Genomic DNA, 20,000 nt, shown 5'->3' with positions numbered 1-20,000 from the left:
TGTATTTATAAAATCCTTTCCTTTTATCTTGATTATATAGGTTTTTATTAAGTAAGGGTGCAAAGGTTACACAGGGCTGCATGTGTGGCAAGCAAGGAAACAAATCAAAGGAAAAATGAATTAAATTACACTTATTCCTCCCCGGTCTGCAATGGTAGGAGGGTGCTAAGGTCTGGGGCTTCGGGTGAAGCTGATGACCACCAGACTCCCGATACAAGAAGTCTTTTCCCTACGTGGGTATTTGTTTTTCTCCTCCTTAAATCCTTGCCTTTTTCATCTAAATCTCACACACAAGCAGCAATGTCAAAAGTTGACTTCATAAAGAAGCAGCCCATAACTGCGGCTTTTACAGCTGCAGATCAGAGTGAAACAGCCCCAACCTTGGTCCAGCTGCGGTTCCACACAAAGGGATGAAGATGGACTCCATAAAGCATCCCAGATTTCTGCTGGATGAATCATAGAATCATACAGGTTGGAAGAGACCTATGAGATCTTGGAGTCCAACCATCATCCCAACACTGGAACACTCACCACTGACCCATGTCCCTCAGCACCACGTCTGCCCGACTTTTAAATCCCTCCAGGGATGGTGACTCCCACCTCAGCCACGGTTACTCTTCAAGGCTCCACCAAAACCCCCTGAAGCACAAGGAGCTGCGGTTCCTCTGCCATCTCCAGAATCAGTGCATCCGAACGGTTTTGCCTAAATCCCCACAGTCTGCCAGGGACAGCAGCCAAAAGGGCATTTGATAGGGCCTGGATTGCCAGAAATGGCTTAAATTTGAGAACTTATTCTATAAATACTACTCTCAAATAAAGAGTGTGCCTTAAAAAACGCTAAAACTCACACTATCTTCCACTGAAAATGATGGGGATTTTGCTCTGAATTCAAACAAACTGGGTCAGGAATCTTGTAAATATTGAATATTGTAAATATTCTTGTTGTTTGTTTGGTTTTTTTTTTTTTTTTTTGATACAAATAGTTGACACAAAGCGATGGGCCAACTGGGCTGGAAAAAGAATTTGAGAACTAAAAGTAACTGGGCTAATTTTTTGGTCTTGTTTTCATTTGAGAAGGTTGGAGAGGATTGATTTCTGCTTGAAGAAAACTGTAGGAGAGTATTGGATTGTAAAAATCCATTAAATGTCTAGTAAAACAGTGACTTTCTGCTTATCAAAACTATTCTCACATGAAATGTTAATAAAAGAAGGCGCCAGTCTCTGGAATTTGAATTTTGTGTTGGCAGACAGAAATATGAAAGCTTGTCATCTCTTTGCACTTGAATCTGCCATGTCCAGATATGTGAAGTACTAACGTTTTCGAGCAGATTATTTCATATTAAAATATTTCATATTTAAAATAACACTTTCTAAAGGCCTAAATAGAAACGTATTTGCATGTCTGATGAAGCTGCAGGAATGAAAAAGGGAAAGTCAGAAACATTTCTCAACTTTTTTTTCCTTAGCCTCTACTCAGGATGGCAATGCCTGGAGTATGGCAATGGATGAGGTGGCCTTGCCTGGCCTGGGGCTTGGTCATTGCATTCTTCACACTGAACTGGTGGGAGGTAGGGCTGCACCGAACCTGCCAGGCAAAACTGACTTATTTTCTATATATATAATTAAATAGAACTAATTATATATAGAGTATAAATAAATAAATAAACAAATTTTTATCAATATAAATACCTGACTAAATACCTTGTCCCTGAGCAGGTACGTACCTGCAATACGAAAATACATACTTAGAAAAGTTCCAGACAAACCCAAAAACCACTTGTCTTGCTTTAGCCCCCTGTTAGGCCACATATCATCCTGGTGCTTCCTCCTCTGCTTCTGGGGCTCCTGAAAAGTAGTTTACTCATTCTTATCTTTTAAAGAATGACATTTTTACCAGCCATTTCTTTCCCACTGAATGTGAGTACAGAGTTGCTGTCCTATTATTTACAAACAGGCACCTGAAGCTGCAAACTTTCTAGCTATATTGGCTGTATCTCAACAAAGTCAATGATTTTTATGACATTTTTTTCTTAAGTCCATAATTGAAAGCAAGGGAAAACAGATCTGTATTCATTGCAATACTGTAAATGCTTTTCTAATTTAAATAATCTTTATATATTGAAAAAGTCTTCGGTTGAATCGTATGTGATAAAAATTTACTCTTAGGCTATAGTGCAGACTGTAATTAGGGTAAGCAGCACAGTGATTAAAAACATTTTTAAACGTAAGCATTCCTGGGACACTGAATTTCTTGTCTCAGAAGTAACCAAATTAACAGCCCCACAGTCTTTGGAAAACCTGCTCTTGGATTTGAGCATTCCAGCCATGGAAAGGATAAAAAAGACTTTGGTCTTTGTTGAGTTATAACAAGAATGCATAAAATCTACTTTCCTTTCTTAATTTGCAGCAGACTTTTTTAAAAAAATAGATTAGAATGTGCAAAACCAGTAAAACAAAGAAGTGCAACCAGGTGCCATGGGCAGGAGGGTGGAAGAGTGACCAAGATGCCATTAATGGAAGGATTTTCTCCACAGGTGCTTTCTAGAGGGAGAGGTCCAACACCACCCGCAGAGACCAGGATGGAAGGACGGGTGGACGAGTCTGACCCCACAGAGGTGACACCAGAAAGGGCACAGGTTCTTCAGCCCATCACTGACATTTCACAGCGTGTTTCGCTGTCCTTTGGCGGGGACCGCGCCAGGTTTCGAGCCTTTGGTTGGAGTTTCTGAACGAGAAGGCTCCCAGGAAATCACAGGGTAATTATTGATTACAGGCCTGGGCAGGGAGCGAAGTCATCTTGAAGGGAGAATGGAGGTACTATCAGCTTCTTTGAAGACTCTCTGCTCCCATTATGTATGAGGTGTTTCATCAATATCCCTTCTTGGACGAACGACATGCATTATGCAGGGGAAAATTCAGCTACTAAGCCGGCTTGCAAAGCTCTCCTCTCCTCTCTCCATCCTCAGGTTGTTCCTCCTCAATCTTTTTGCACAGCTTTTCTCTGCCTTTGGTTTGTAAGGTGACAGAAAATGCCACTTCCAGACCTGCAGAGCCCTCCTCCCTTGCACTGACACCACAATTGAGAGCTCCAGCTCTGGGGCCATCAACATCAGAAGGATGTGGACAGGTTGGAGTGGGTCCAGAGGAGGCCACGGAGATGCTCCAAGGGCTGGAGCCCCTCTGCAGTGGGGACAGGCTGAGAGAGTTGGGGGGTTCAGCCTGGAGAAGAGAAGGCTCCGGGGAGACCTTGGAGCCCCTTCCAGTCCCTCAAGGGGCTCCAGGAAAGCTGGGGAGGGACTCTGGATCAGGGAAGGGAGCCATGGGACAAGGGGGAAGTGTTTGACACTGAAAGAGGGGAGATGGAGCTGAGATGTGGGGAAGAACTTGTTTGGTGTGAGGGTGGTGAGAGCCTGGCCCAGGTTGCCCAGAGAAGCTGTGGCTGCCCCATCCCTGGAGGGGTTCAAGGGCAGGTTGGAGGGGGCTTGGAGCAACCTGGTGTGGTGGGAGGTGTCCCTGCCCAGGGCAGGGGGTGGCACTGGGGGTGCTTTTAAGGTCCCTTCCAACCCAAACCATGCTGTGATTCTATGATAATTCATATCTTATTTGAAGAAATATTTTTTGAGCTGGACTGAGCAGAAGAGCAAAGCTTTGCTTCAGGTCTATGGCTCTGGAACAGGGACCCGACTGAGGAGCTCTAGGCTCAGGAACACAAAGGTATGGTTTTGTGAAGCTAAAGGACTTCATCCGGCGGGGATGGTGGCGTGGCAAGGCACAGCAAGCAAAGAGCAGAACCCTGGGGCTGCTGCTCGTCACAGGGCAAAGGAAAACTCTTGTGTGTCTCCAATTTCCTCTGCTCTTGTTGCTCTAATGAGCCATCTGGTCTGCAAACACACGGCCCTCCCTGGCCACAACACCCAGCCCTGCAACCCCTTCTGCCACCGCAGCCTCTGCCTCACACAGCCCCGACCAGGGAGAGGCAGGAAACCCACCACTGCCTGCTTTAACATTGCCTTTTCCATGGCACAGACCCACAAATCAAACACAGGCTTCAAAACAATAACAAGGTCAATTTTTCTCCTTCATATATACAGGGGGCTAATGATCACGATACATTAAGACTAATTAATCATTTCCCATTATGAAAATTCAGTGATTTTTCCAAGGGGTAACACCTTGAAATGCAGCAGAGAAGTGGGAAAAACTTTTTCTTTGCTCAGTGAAAGTCCACACTGAGCGCCGGCCGTGACACAAATTGTTGAAAATTCCAGTTTTTCAATTACATCAAAAAATACAAATAAAATATGGCTGCATAGGGTAAACTGGACAGCCTGTGAACTGACAGCTCCTGGAGGTGTTGAGAAACCAGCTTCAACCTTCTCCTGCCTCCCGCTGTGCTACGGCACCAGATCCAAACCTTGCCACTGACCAGTTATGAGGAGGAATGGTTAATTTGGTATTTAGAGTGCTTTTAAATACTCCTCCCCCCTTTAATGGCCACTTAGAAAATTAACGGCGCTTTAGAAAAATCCAAGACACAAGAATTCAGTTTTCCTTATCGCAAAAACCACTGATGACAGAGCTCAACTCACCTAATATTAACAAACCCATGCTGGAAGTGCTCAGATCTACAGGGAAGGGGAGAAAAGAAGGGCCAAAGGTTTAGAGGATTCACTAGAAAAGCTGCCGACAAGCAGAGACGGAAGAAAATCACTGCGATGAGAAAAAAACCTTCCTGGCTCTGGATCTTCATGCTCTCGCTTGTGTTTATTCTGCATTTTTGAGTGCCTGGAGAAACGAGCAGGCACTTTCAAATGTAAATGTGAAAAAGTAAATAAATACCAAATTCCTAATTTAGCGTTACTGCATTTCTGACTTACAGATAAATTGAAATGTACAACGTAATCCATTATAATGCAGTTTTTACCTTGCCTTTCTACTAAATAACTTTTAAAAATAGTTTCTTTAAATTTTTGACACGTATTTCCACATTCCTTCCAATATAAATTTTTCTATTTTATGAAAGTATTACTAGGAGAAAGTAAAGAAGAATAGAAATGCTATCACATCATTGTGATTTGTGCCAATTAAATCTTCGTTAGCATTTCCATTACGTACGTGCCTTCCCCTCATAAAACATGCACACCTGGGCTCGGGCCAAGAGCAAATAACTGAACTAAATTAAAAAAACCTGAACCTGCACGTGTTATAATGAGAAAACTGCACTCCCTCCCCTCCCCAGCAGCAAACCAGCTGTACAGAAGGTCAAACCCCATGAGGACCAACTGCTGCCCAGCAGGTGGCCAGCCCGGCCAGTGGGACCACCAGCCACATCCTTCACAAAGCCACGGGTGCTGCAAAAAGGGCCAGCAGTGATGTCCAGGGCCACCACCACATCCCAGCCCAGCCCAACAGCCACCTCCTGGTTGGGTTTTGCACTTGGAAAGTGCTGAAGAGCTTTCCCAAAATTGAAGGGTGATGATTGTTTCCCCTCAAGAAGCTTCCTATTAACAAATACACTTATTTTTCCTCTTTCAAGTCATCTCCAGCCTCTCCCAGCTAGGGAAGGACCACAGTCTCCTACCAACTCTGACTCAAGATGTTATTGAGAGATGGAAGGAACCACAGCAGCAACTGTCTCACATCCAGCTTTGCCCACTCACGTTCACACTCAACCTAAAGTTTTCAAACATGGCTCTTAATTTCACCCTAGCTAATAAAAAATAATCCTTGGATGATAATTTAATCATGTAGAAGGTTGTACTTCATGAGCATTTTAGCAATTTTGACAAATGATATATCATAGTGTCATTATTGATTATTCTCCCACTTGTTAATAGAACAGTTTCACTAAAACCTCTAAACAAAATCTTAGTAGCTGATAAAAACAATATTTGTATTAAAATTAAAAGACGACAGTGAAAAAATATATGTAATTTAGAGTTTATACAAAAACTAGTGCCATCCTACCTCGTGTAACACAGAGGATACTAGTCCCTTTTTGGTGCTATATTATTATAGAATCTAATGGAATCTAATACAATTAAAGATCCTTAGCTTAAACTGAAGATTTTATTCAATGGGAAATGCTGATACCCATGGACAGACAAGAAGGAACTGTAAAAAGCAGACTTCTGAGATTATTTTTTTTAAATGATGGGATCCTATTTAATTTCAAGTCCAGGTTGGAGGAAAGATCTCTTAAACTGAAGATTTTATTCAATGGGAAATGCTGATACCCATGGACAGACAAGAAGGAACTGTAAAAAGACTTCTGAGATTATTTTTCTTAAATGATGGGATCCAATTTCAGGTTGGAAGGGGCTTGGAGCAACCTGGGCTGGTGGGAGGTGTCCCTGCCCAGGGCAGGGGGTGGCACTGGGGGGGCTTTAAGGTCCCTTCCCACCCAAACCATGCTGTGATTCTATGACCTGTATTGCTATTGACCACGAATGATGGAGATGGGAGCCACCACCGCCCTGGCTGATGGGAGCAGAGGGACATGGGTGGCCCATGGCACAGACCTTGCTGGAGCAGGGGGTGGTGGAAGGCTGGCAGGGGCAGGCTCTCCATCCTCGCTGGCTGGCAGAAGTAGGCGTGCAGCCAGGCCATTCCCACCCAAACCATGCTGTGATTCTATGACCTGTATTGCTATTGACCAAGAATGATGGAGACGGGAGCCACCACCGCCCTGGCTGATGGGAGCAGAGGGACATGGGTGGCCCATGGCACAGACCTTGCTGGAGCAGGGGGTGGTGGAAGGCTGGCAGGGGCAGGCTCTCCATCCTCGCTGGCTGGCAGAAGTAGGCGTGCAGCCAGGCCATGCACTGCTTCAGCGGCTCCGTCATCTCCTCCGCGCCCTCGCACACCTCCCAGGTGGCCGAGGACTCTGCCCTGATGAGAGAGAGAATTGTAAAATTATAACGACAAAAATTGTAAAAATGAATACTCATACTCTCTACGTTAGCAGGAAAATAGATCGTCTCAAAAGCATTCTATCTAGAGTCAGGCACCATCCTTTTTCTGCTCTGAAAAAGGCAAACAGATTCATCACAGCAACAACAGAAACGCGTCCTCGTCACCTCTGGAAACGCAGTGACCACACCTGTGACAAAATCCTAACTGTTGAGAGGAAAATGTTGAGTGTAAGTGGGAAACGTCAGGGCACAAGGAAACCACCCAAGTCCACAGGAGACAATCCACCCTTGTGCCACCACGGGTGGAGGTGAGGGTCCTCATCTGTGGCACCCAAGGGCGCAGTCCCACCTCCCCGGGGACCTTCCCTGGGGAAAAGAGAAAAGGAAACGTTTTTCTGCCGAACCCGCGCCTTCCTCTGCCCCGTTTCCTCCCAGCGCCGGTGGCAGGTCTCTGCTTCCCTCCACTTATTGAATTGGAAGGAAGCAATTGAGAATTCATTTGATTTTCAATGGCAGCTCGTGCTTGCAGGACACTGAGGAGCGAAGCAAGCGAACAGAAAGCACCTAGAAGCAAAAATGTACTTCTTCTCACTTATTTTTTCTTTCCCTCTGGAAGAGCAACGTGTGTATGACAGCAATGAAAATGTGAACCCTTATGAGATCGTGGTGTGGTGGGTGTCTCTCAGAACCACTGGGACCAGTTCCAGGGTACCAATAAAAACCAGAGCTCGTTAGTAACGCACCCAAGAAAAACGATGGGAAGAGTGGCAAGGAGACAACCTCAAGGGTGATGGCCAAACCAGAAAGCCCTGCCAGCTGTCTTCTCATGTCCAGAACCTTAAGCACCACTGATGAGCCCTCCTAAGGTTTTCTAAATTTTGCAGCTTTTTCCCTTGAGCTGGAAATACAGCCAGACCCCAGAACAAGAAGTTTCTCAACAGTGAGCTGCTAAAACTCAACTCAACCAGAGTCTTCTGCTCTGAACCTGGACAATTCTGTGGTTCTATGAAATGCCCCAGTACACTCCAGTACGCTTTCTGATTAATCACTAACCACTGAGGGGCACGTAATTACTGATTAGGAAGCAGAGGAGGGACACAGAGGTGGACAATTAAAACACTCTGGTCGCACAAGGGTACGGGTTGATGGCTTGGAGCAGAGACAAAACAAAAAAGAAGAATCAGCTTTGGATCCAGTTGGCCAGAAATTAAGTGTAATTTTATCTCTCTCTCTTCATTTATTTACCAAATCAGTGCTTTTCATTTTTCTTTTTTTTTTTTTTTTTTTGTGTGTGCGGGTGTAAAGTGCTATCAATTTTCTTTAAAAAAACAATGTCTACTTTATGCTATTTTCCTGTTTAATAATCTCTTGGCTAAAAAAAACAAGGAATGAGAATCTGTGCATAAACTTTTTTGCACGAATACCTGAGGCATGGACCTCAACCCAAGCTCTCGACACGGCGGATGATCCGTTATTCCGCACATGTACAACACCCGGCAGAATACGGCTCAGTTTTACTGTGGGTTGTTAGAGCTACCACAATGTAATAACTGCAGAACATAATAATGCCTCTGAAATCTCCACGAGAAGTTGGTCGACTTTTCTGCTCCATTTATCCAGAAGAGCATAGAAAGCACTCAAAACTCCAGTAACCTTATGTTTTTCACATCATCTTGTTTCACATCCTTGGGAGTCTGGAAATGATTTGGACTGTAATATCACCATAAAACCCAAAGATTTTGTCTCCTCGCTGCTCTGCAGGCAAGCAGCCCCCAGTCGCCCCAGCCTGATGATTTCAGGCAGGCATCAGGATTTCCTCCTGCTCCAGGAAGGCCCCAAACCCCACTGTTCTCCCCCCAAACCAGGTGGGAAGCAGCACACCAGCATTGGTGACGTACGGAGCTACCAAGGTTGGTTGGCCCATGGCCTGATCAGGGCTTTGCCTGGAGCTTCAAGGCAACCATCAGGCCATTAGCTCCATATTTAATACAAGGAACAGAGTAAAGATCCATCAGTCTCTTCCAGAAGACATGATACAGCAGCTGCTCTGCCCATCTCCATGGCTGGGAGGCTGCAGGAACCTGCTGCGTTACCATAGCAAGGCTTGGCCTTCCCAATGCATGGACACATTCCTCCTGCCATCACACACACATTCCTCACTCCCACCAGGCCTTCCCTGGCAGGACTGTTTGCATAGAAGTCTTAATTTTAATTTTTTTTTTTTTTTTAATTACTGCTTTTAAGAATAGTGCCTCATCGCTGCTGAACATCTCTAGATGATTTTGGTGAGACTGTTCTCCTGCCACTTCAACACTAGATGCTTTCACAAAGCCTGCCACCTCCACCTTGGTCAAGAAAGGAAAAGCCTTGCAAGGAAAGGGAACACACAAAGGAAAATGCCTTGCTTTTTAGGAACACGTTGACTTCCTCTAGGATACAAAGTTGATTTGTATCCAACATACATGCTGAGAGCTTCAAATTGGCAGAAATTTAAAAAATAAAATAAATCCTCATATTAATTTTGCTTGGCTAGAAATGCTAACAGCTATTCCCGGGAATTTGACAGCATTAATAAAAAAAAAAGAACGAACATCACTTATGTGTGGGTGTCTTCTGCCAGCCCTCCTCCCCTCCCTGCCCTCCTCCCCTTTCTCTTCCTGAAGCTGCGTAGCAGAACTCCTTCTACAAACTACCTTGGCATTAAAAATTCAACTTAAAACACCAGTGGCCTTTTAAAGGATTTTCTCAGGCTTCAAAGCCACGCTTTGGCCCAACTAAGCTGTACAGGCGTTTCAAAAAGCAGAGGCAAAAGTGGTCTCCAAACATTCATGAGAAGAAAAGGAGAGCAGGTGATTTCCATCGTGGGAAATTTCCCCCCGGTGTGAAATTCCTCTGCTCAACGTCAGGCTTCTTGGGAGGTGTCTGAACACCCTACTCCACACATTGAGCTTGGAGCACCTCTAACGTCAAGATGGAAAGGAAAAAGGTTAGTTGTCCACCAACAGAGAAAAATACCCATCTAAGAGTCACATTAACCCCTTGTGTCCAATCTTTACCAATGAACAACAGCAAAAAGGGGACCCACAATTTTTAATGTCCTGCCCTTGGTGATGTCCAGAAGATGGGACTTGCTCCAGGCTACAGAGCCACCAGCACACAAGGTGACAGCCAAGTGTCCATGTGTTCTGTGCTTTGCCTACAGAAAGCTGAGGTCTTAAACCTGTGATTCAACAAGATGCAATTTTTACTTATATACAAGAAAATAAAATAAGCATATTCATCTAAAAATGCAAGAAATTAAACAGGTGTGAAAAATCCAACTGCTCTACCTTTGCTCTGGAGAATTTCTTTATCTTTCCTTAAAAAGCACCGACACCTTTCTTGCAATGTGGCTAGAATAATGAGAAGCATTTATTTAAAAGACAGTAGTCTTATTTAAATCACTTACACTTCCATCGGAGACCGTCACTGCGCTCGTTCTCATCAGCAAATTGTGCCGGGTGCTGCCGGGCACCTTAAAAAACTGAGTCTTTGTATTTTCTCTTGGTCAACGTGTAATCATGAATGTAGGGATTTTAGGTTGGGTTTTTTCTAAGTGAAACTTTCTGTTTGCCTGCAGGTGCCAGGCTCTACCCTGGGTGCAGAAAGTCAGATGTCTGCCTGGACTCCGTGGTTAAATGGATGTTCAGCTGCGAGTGACTGACTCATCTACACGGCTTCGCGATGTGATGCTTAATTAAAACTACACACTCCTCAAACAGAAGAAAAACATGTTTGTTTTAAGCTATAAAAAGCAGACATCTAAAAAAAATATATATATATATTTTTTTTTTTTTTAAGTTGGATGTCTCTCAAAATGAGATTTTTTTCCCAGCCAGGGAAGGATCTGCTGCTGCAGATCTCCAGCCTGTGCCTTCAGTTCTCGGTGGTGGTGAAGTCCAAGAGAGACACAAGGTCAGTCCCAGCACAAGAACCCACCACAGCCCAGGTGCAGACCTACTGCTCCAGCTTACACATACCACAGCTATTCCGTGCCATTCTGTACTGCAATCCTACACATTTATTTCCATTACAGCTCTTTTTTAAGACTGACCAGACTAAGGAAGCCACTGGGTCGTGCCTCCAGGCAGCTGGGAGGTGTCATCCTGATGTTCCACCCCAGATGGGTCTCTTCTGTGACTCCTTATGTTTGCACAGGATGGAACGGAGGAAAAGATGGTTTTAGCAGAGGGGGAGAAAAGCAGAAACACCACCTGTTTCAGTTTAACAGGCTCCTTCCAAACCACTTGCCAAGAACTGGAAGTTTCTAACGTGCTTCCAAAACAAACATGTAAGCAGCAGATTGGCTTCGGTATCATCCTAAATAGCTTAACCATTATGAAAACCAGAGAAATGCTGTGAGAAGCCTCAGTGGGTAGCCATGTTCTAAATTGGTATGATTTTAATTATTTATTTTATTTCTCCACTACTTTTTGCCTCAGTAAATCCTTAATAAACCTTAACGGAAAACATTACAAGATGGACCTCGGGTAGCACCGTTTCAAATAAAGAGAATATATCACAACAACTCTGCTGGCAACTTCCTCGGGGTGAAGCTAAGAGCTGGCAGCTTCTCAGGGTAAATACGAGAATGTCATAAGGGCTCCCCCAACATATGTATATATTTATTTGTATATTTATAAAATATTTGTATCTATAAAATGTAATCGATTGCTTGAACATAACATCCACTGCACACTTCCTCTGCCTCTGCCACACAAACCTGAATATTTCATCCCTGATAACTCTAGTATTTGCCCAAGGAGAGTTTATAGACTGCTACAGGTGCCCAGCTAATGAAAAGCCCCCTTTAATTCCATTTGGTTAAGATAAAAACCAAAAAACCTCCCAAAACAAACAAACATTGCAACTCCCAATGCAACTCCTCCTGCAGCCAGCAAAGGGCCACTGGTACCTAGGGGCAGACTCAGATAATTCATTATTACATTGCTCTAATAACCACAACAGTTCCACTCGGATAAATAAAGACCTAAAACAAAAAGAAGAAATAGTAAAAAATATTCTGTGGAACGCATCTTTTCACATACAACACCCCAATCTCTTCTCATGGAAATGAGGGTCTTTGCCAGGTTGTTACCAACTGAACTGTGTTTTGACACTGTGGCACACACGGTACTGAAGATCACTGGGTTTGCAATATCTTATTATCTTCAGGAATGTACAGAATAAACATATTTGGACACTCAACCACACATCACTCTCTGTTTTTTAAGAGCATCCATAATTTTTTCCACTGTGTTCCCTGAACAAAACCCATAAGCACTTTTATTCACTAAGAACCAACGGTATATTAAAATATAAATAAATTCATCCTAATTAACAAGCTTTTGGATCCTGTTATGACCAGGATGCTGTAAAAGCAATCGTCAACCGTACTCTTTATGATGGCACAAAATCTCATCAAACCCTTTTCTTGGCCTGCTTTCATCAAAACCAACATCAAAATCCACAGAATCATAGAATCACAGAATGGTTTGGGTTGGAAGGGACCTTAAAGCCCCCCCAGTGCCACCCCCTGCCCTGGGCAGGGACACCTCCCACCAGCCCAGGTTGCTCCAAGCCCCCTCCAACCTGGCCTTGAACCCTCCAGGGATGGGGCAGCCACAGCTTCTCTGGCCAACCTGGGCCAGGCTCTCACCACCCTCACAGTGACCACATCCACATTTGGCCATTTGGTTTCTTACAAGTCTGTGCCTTAAAAAGGTCCAAAAAGTCATCAAAATTACCCTATGTCCAGTAGGGATGAAAAAGGCTCTGATGGGAATAAAGTAATGGAGGGAAGGGGGACAGAAATAAAACAGCAAGAAAAAAACCCCTGCAAGTATCTTGTATTAAAAGGTCAGTTTTTCCCCCAAAATTCCCCCAAACAGAAAAAAAAAGAAAAAAAAGAAGAAAAAAAGAGCAGGGTGTGGATTACAGAAACCTTCCCTAGACGGGGAGCCCATGAGGGAGACTCCTGGAGCCAAGGTCGCACCCAGCTCGGCGGCCGCCCCGGTGGGTAATTGAAGCCCAACCTCCCCAGGTGTTGGGTGACCCTCCGTAAGGAGCTCCATGTGGCTGTCACACTAATCCTCTTGCCAAGGGACAAAGACCAGAGGCCCCGGCTGTAACGAATGGGCTCTGACGTGACCCGGCAGCCCCGCTCGCCGGCCGGAGCTGCCTGGATGGGATCTGACAGCAATTTAGACGTGGCTCTTCTGGAGGCTGCAGAGCTACTTAACGTCAGACAAGATGGGGAGTGTGGGTGGACTACTGAAGGGCTTTTAGCCTTGGGCCAGGGTTAAAAAAAAAAAATAGAAAAAAAAAAGGGCTTTTTTGGCATCAGGCTGATGGATCTTACAGAAGGAATCGATGGACTAGATGATCTCCAGAGGTCCCTTCCAACTCCTATCATCATTCTGTGACTGTGAATCTGCCCATGGGTGGAGAGGAAAACATTTTTGAGAATATTGCCCAATTACTTAGATTTAGGATGTAGCCACAACCCTTCTGCGAGTCACCTCAGGTACAAAACCATCCTCAGAGCATCAGCCAGCAGCAGAAGTTCTCTAAGTGGTATGAGACCAGTGAGGACAAATGGTCTTTGGGTCATTTTCCCCAGGAGATGCCATGCTGATGCCCAAGGACATGTCCCTGTCCTCCTGATACTGCCTCTCAGACAGGCTCCTGCGCCAACCAAAGCCACCATCAGTTCGGGATGTCTCCTGGCCATGAGCATCCATTAAAACCATTGGTCAACTGGGAAACTTCAGGTGGATCAAGCATCTCCAGAGCTTAGGCCATTAGTACCATTAATCATGAAGAGCACCTAAAAGTAAAATATTACATTTGCAGGAGAATTCACTGCTGATTCTCTAGGACATGAATGGTAAACTCCTGCCATGAAATAGTTATCAGGAACAAATATAATTTAAAAGGTTACATACTGTTGGTTTGGTTTTTATTTTTTTAAATGGCATTTTCTTATTTTATCAGCAAACGACTGAAGACAACTCTCCACGCCACACTCACGCGTGTGAAGGCAGCAGAATTCAGGGCTGGATAAAAAGTCACACTGTTTGAAAAGCGAGGGATGACCGTCCCTTCCTACACCTATCCACCTCTGTGCTTGTCTTACCAAGTCTTTTTTTTTTTTTTTTCTTAGAGAAATAGCTGCGTGTTACTTTTCAAATGGAAGAATCAGTAATGATTACCACACAAAAACTAACATTAAAATGAGAGTCAGTCATGCAGCATTATTCTTTACATAATAAATGTAGAGTTGGCTGGCATTTTTACTGAAGCTTTCATTGTGAAATTAAATAAAAATGCATTTTATCAGCACCTAAATGTCATTTAAATAGTCTTTCTTTGATAGATGAAGGCTAAAGCCACCCCAAAACTGCAGATGAATTATCTGGTCTCTAATGATTCCAAAACGATTACAGGATGCAGAGCAATCTCGTTAAATTTTATTCAAAAGCTTACTACACTTGTGTTTTCTCTTATTTTTCTATCAATGAAACCCAGGAGGTTTAAGAACAATTCATTATGTATGAGACCCAACTTACGGCGCTTGACTGTTGATTAATAGGAAAGTTTGCTGTATGTACATTTGCAACATTAGATGCATACAATATGCTAACTTATTCTTTCACCGAAGCTAATTATTTACAAAAATGACTACTTGAGACTACAATTTATTAAATGCATGCATCCAGTCTCAATTTGGCCCCAAAAGACAGCCTGGAATGAAGATCTTTTACTTGATGTGACAACTTCTAGAAACAGTGTTATTAATATTGTAAATGTGGCAAATAAAGAGTTCAAATAGCCGGATGTCTGCGGTGCAGCTTTTTTTCCCCACAACCGAATCAGGGAACAAAGCGGCTTTTTAGGTTTAAAATTCATGGGGAAGTGCATCCTCACGTAGTTTAATTTAGCTTCTTACAAATGAAGTGCCTGCATGACAGTAGTAAGAGATTAAAAAAAAAAAGGATGAGAGCTGCAATAAACAGAAATAACACCCCGATTCCTGCTGAACAACCCCACCGCCAGCGCTTTTAAGACCAAATTGATGCATTTACGGAAGAGTACGAGGACTCAGAACTAAGACGTGCTCCTTGTCATACAACCTCTGCAGTATTTTCTCCTTTCTGCTTTTATCCGTTACTGAGGACGTAAATTCTGACAGATCTGACTGGCCAGAAATTCCGCGTGAAAACGGTCTCTCTCTTTTACCCTCAAAAAGCAGCGCCTGCACAAAAACTTGGGTTTAAAATACAAATTCCAATAAAATAGATGCCTTCTTTGAGTAAAATACATTGGTATCCAAATGGCCTAGGCCTTTTTTTCCAGAGTCTGACAGTTAATGATGCTAAACCCAGGTGCCAAGCCGTGGTTGCCCAGGGAAGGGGCACAGGTAGCCCACCATCACAACCAGCCCCAGTGCCTGCAAAGCCCCTCGCTCCTGGTGCCCACCAGCAAACGCTTCAGAGAAGGGAGTGAGACTCCTGTCCTCACATGCCAAGATAAGGAAAATCAATGTCAATGCCCCGAAGACTCAAGTGATAACACTGAAGGTCATTAAACGCTGCTCACTGCCCTGTACCGTTACAGTTGTGATTGGAATCCTACAGAGAGAGACACAGATTTCAGAGGAGATCTGGCCCTGGGATGTGGTACCAAGAGACCAGGGAGGAGACACGGCAATCGGCGAGTGATGGACTGCCCCAGGGACACAAGAAACACCTTCAAGGAAAACAATGTTATGTGTGTGTGTGGGCTTGGATAATTTTTCCTGAATGTATTCCTTGTTTTTTCAGAGAATTGTACCTCATTACGGACAGATCTCTGTTCAAACAACGGTATGGTGCAAGGACAACCACTAAGAAGTTACGGTTCTTCATCCATCTCAATCTTCTGCAGTGCACCCCAATGCCCCAAGCCCTGCTTCATTGTACACTCCATGCCAACCTCCTTCCTTCTCCTTACATCGCCCAGATTCAATGTTCTCACCTTTTTCTACCCTGGCCATCACCCATCCTCCTGGAGTCACCTTGTATGGACCATCTCAGTGCTACTCATTCTCCAACCTTACTGCTCACAGAGAATTCATAGAATCATAGAATGGTCTGGGTTGGAAGGGACCTTAAAGACCATCCAGTTCCAACACCCAACACGTTTCTCCCTCATTTGTCCCAGCAGAGGTCATTCAGGCAGGTCAACAAAACTACAGTTAGTTCTGGTGCTCATCAGCACCGTGAGGCTGTATCACCTTGTGCTCAGCCCCAGAACCAGCCCAGAGACCTCCTTCCCCAGAGAGACCCATTCCCTCTCTATGAATGAAGCTTTTGAAAGGCCTACAGCTGGGCCACACTTAAAGAACAAAAATATTCCTAAGTATTTCTGTTTCAAATCAGTGGGTTTGGCAGCAGAATGACTGGAATATTTGTCTGAAAAAGAAAAAAAACCTCCAATTTCTGTGTATCTTCTTGTTGGAGAGGACCAACCTGTTCTAGATTGAGAATGGGGGAAATCAAACGCACTCCCAGGAGACCCTCAACCAGCAACAATTAAGCAGATGCTTCGCGTGAAATGCTTTAAAGAGAAAAGCAAAAATTCAGCCAAGTTCCAGGCAGCTGCAGCACACCCTCACCCGAGATGTTCGGCAACATTAAGCATAGGTGATATCATCAGTTCTATCTATAATTAGGTTAAAAGAAAGTCAGTTAATTTTAGCACTTACAAGAAACTGTTACAAAACATTTTTTTCCTTATATAAAAGGATTCTCCCATCAGACTTGCGAGGTCGGTTTTATCACAGGCAATTAACTGTGTTAGGGCTGGCTGCAGGGGACCCTTCAACCAGAGTCCCTTGGCATCCCACGGAGCTCCCGTTTTAGGGTGTTCACCACCACTCTCCCCACCATCTGCCCAACGGCCAGGTAGCATCACCTCCACCACCTCTATTCACAATCCACCTCTATTGCCTTGTAACCATAACCCAGCTGCTAACTGGTGTCTGAAGTAAGATTCAAATTTTTTCAACATATCTAAGATAGATATAATCCCAATTACGCATGGATTTTTTAAAAAAACCCACAAAAAACAACAACAAAATAAGGCAGTTAAAATACACATTACAACCTTTACACTGCAAGGGCTGGGTCTCCCACTGGTGCACAGGAAAATCGAAGGAGGAAAACTCAAGGCTGAATTATTGGAAGTGGGCTCTGACTTTGGGTGTCCACCTTGATGCGCGTTAGTGCATGAATTCCAGATGAAAGCGAGCGCCAAGAATTATAATCAACAGCACCTGCAGATAGTCCAGCCTATTAAAATGAATTAAGATAGAGATAAATCAGGCACCTCTTAAGAATTCAGCTCATTGGGACATTTTTCAAAGCCGCTTCTCAGCCTGGGCGTAGTGCAGTCTGTGCCCTCTGAGCATCTCCTGTGATGACAAACCATGTCCCATCAGGGCAGAGACAAGGGATGTTGAGCATCTTCTGCATGAAAAAAATGCCAAAAATATTTTCATTTCACGAATGAGGCCCTTTCTGATGCACTTCACATCCAAGGAGCTGTGTGGGAGAAAGGGAAGCCACCAGACAAAGCCCCTCAGGCCACTTTGACCCTCCCCATGTTATTGTGAAGCTTCTAACATCAGCACAAAGAAATAGTAATTAATTTTTTTCTTTTTTAAAACCAGATATGAACACTCAGAAACCACAGGAACACTGACATCAGATGGAACCATCAGGAAATTTGTCAAGATCTGGGTTTCTAGCAGGCATTCATCATCCAGAGTTCCATGTCAACCTAGGCTGAGAACAGAACTCTCAGAAAAAACTGCCAATATATGCCAATTAACACAGCACAGTTAATAAATATACTTTCTCCAAAGCTCTTCTACAGGGTTTTGAGATTGTCTCCCACGTGCACTGGCAGATTTTTCCTAAAATGAAGAATCAGCTTCACTTCTTACCAATTAAGCCTCAAAACCAGAAACACAACCCTACGATGGCAGGAAGAACAAAAAATACAGAGTATTTTCCTTCACTGTAAGCAAGAATCATCAGCCCTTCTTGTGTGCCATGCACTGCAGTGCCATAGATCACCTCTTCGGAGGTCACAGAAACACAACCCTACGATGGCAGGAAGAACAAAAAATACAGAGTATTTTCCTTCACTGTAAGCAAGAATCATCAGCCCTTCTTGTGTGCAATGCAAATAGATCACCTCCTCAGAGGTCTCTTCTTTGGAGGTCACCTCTTTGGAGGTGGGCTGTGGGAAGCCCAGAAGCCTTCAGGAGGGGCACAGGGCTGCCTGGGACCCCTCACCCAGAAGCATCCCCCCCCCATCGCCCACCTCCCTACATCTTCCAAATCGGGGAGAAAAGCTTTTTCTTCTCCCAGGTAACCGAGCAGAACCCAATCAGAGGATTGGAAAAACAGTAGGGCACATCAATAAAACCAATAAAAATACCGTTTCAAAAAAACTGCTGTTATAATTAACTGAAATGAGAGTCTATAAACCACTACCTCAAAAGAAGCTCGTTAAAGACTAAATACAGGAGCTGGAACAACCTCCCCCCTTCATGGACCACCATGACCCCCATGTCCACTTGCTTCTCCCACCCTCCTGCAAACCCCAGCCCTGGGAGCATCGCTGCTGGGAGCCAGGAGCTTTGGGACTTCTCCACGTAGAGGAGATGGATGTGAACCTGATGGGACCTTCTAATCGCACCTGAATTCCCCCCGCACGTAGAGGAGATGGATGTGAACCTGATGGGACCTTCTAGTCGCACCCGAATTCCCCCCCAAGGAGGACAAAATGGGGTGGAGAAAGTGGGATCCAGGGAGAGCTGTGATTTACAACCTTGGTACCAGCTCATTCCTCCTCTGCAACCCCACTGACATCCCGTGGCAGGAGAGACGGAGACGCTCACAGACAGACCACCCTTCTGTGGAAGAGGAGACAGACAAATCTACTTTGCATAACTCCATTTGGAATTGCACTGAGAGATTTTCCAGCGTGCTCTCTCTCCTCTCTCTTTTGAAGTGGCGAGCGGCGCCTGGAGACCGCCGTCCTCCGAGCTTTAGGTGCATCTGCATTACAACCCCATTAGCTTGTGTACTACACTCATTAATAAATAAGCTCCCCACTTAAGTGCCTTTCTTGTAAATTGGTTTGTTCTGTTCCATATAAATAATATAAATTTCTCTTATCAAGCGCGGTGGATTTTTTTCTTTACCTATGTACAGACACCAGAGTAATTTAACCCAAGGAGCAGCTCATGTCACGCGCGTCCTCCAGGCCCCTTGTCATGGGGCTGTATTTACTCCGGCAGCTGCACTATGCTAAAGAGTTAGCACAGCATAAAATCATGTCTTTAATAACTGGCATAAGCATATTGACCATATGTCAAAAGCAAAAGAAAAAAACTTCCTAAATGGATAGTTATTGTAATTGTATTTTAAAACACTGAGGTCATATTTAATTTTGAATCCAAGCTCTTAAAATGTGCTTTCTGGCAGGGACAGAATAATAAAACTCTTTAACAGTAGGAAAAAAAAAAAAAAAAGTGCGTTATTATCGCAAATCTCTTTTCCAGATTACTAATACTGCAATAAACAAACTGAATAAAAACTTTAATTGTCTTAATCAGAATTATCGTCACTGGCTTTGAAAAACTGCAGTTTGGAGCAAAAGGGAGAGAGATTCGAGCTCTTTGCTCCATCTTCCCACACCCGAGCCTGCCCGGACCCTCTCTGCCTCCCGGGGACAGGGACAAGGCTGTGTCCCCCCCACTGCTCCTCCACGGGGCAAGCAGTGCCTGCTCCTGGAGACAACGGGCAGAAAAACACTTGGAATCACCACTGGAATGTTTTTCAAATTAGTTTGGCAAACACCTATATTAATATAGCACACAATATACACATAAAACCAAATAAAGGCATCCTTGAAAAGACAGCCCTAACCAGCTGAATGGTAAAACCCAGTTTATTTAAATAAGTATATGGGAAGCAGCAAAGATAAGCC

General features: G+C 44.2%; 1 protein-coding gene across 3 annotated transcripts in view; it reads right to left on the bottom strand.

The window, feature by feature from the left end:
* Positions 1-20,000, bottom strand: part of MGMT (O-6-methylguanine-DNA methyltransferase) — a 144,893-nt gene that overhangs the window by 22,246 nt on the left and 102,647 nt on the right. For all 3 annotated transcript variants that reach the window (XM_014945232.1, XM_014945234.1, XM_014945233.1), the window contains one exon: positions 6,734-6,891. In XM_014945232.1, coding sequence (XP_014800718.1) covers positions 6,734-6,891 — 158 coding nt within the window. The remainder of the gene's footprint in view (positions 1-6,733; positions 6,892-20,000) is intronic.

This window comes from Calidris pugnax, unplaced genomic scaffold (assembly GCF_001431845.1).
Source record: "Calidris pugnax isolate Ruff unplaced genomic scaffold, ASM143184v1 scaffold89, whole genome shotgun sequence".
NCBI lineage: Eukaryota > Metazoa > Chordata > Aves > Charadriiformes > Scolopacidae > Calidris > Calidris pugnax.
This window is presented reverse-complemented; position numbering and strand designations above follow the sequence as displayed.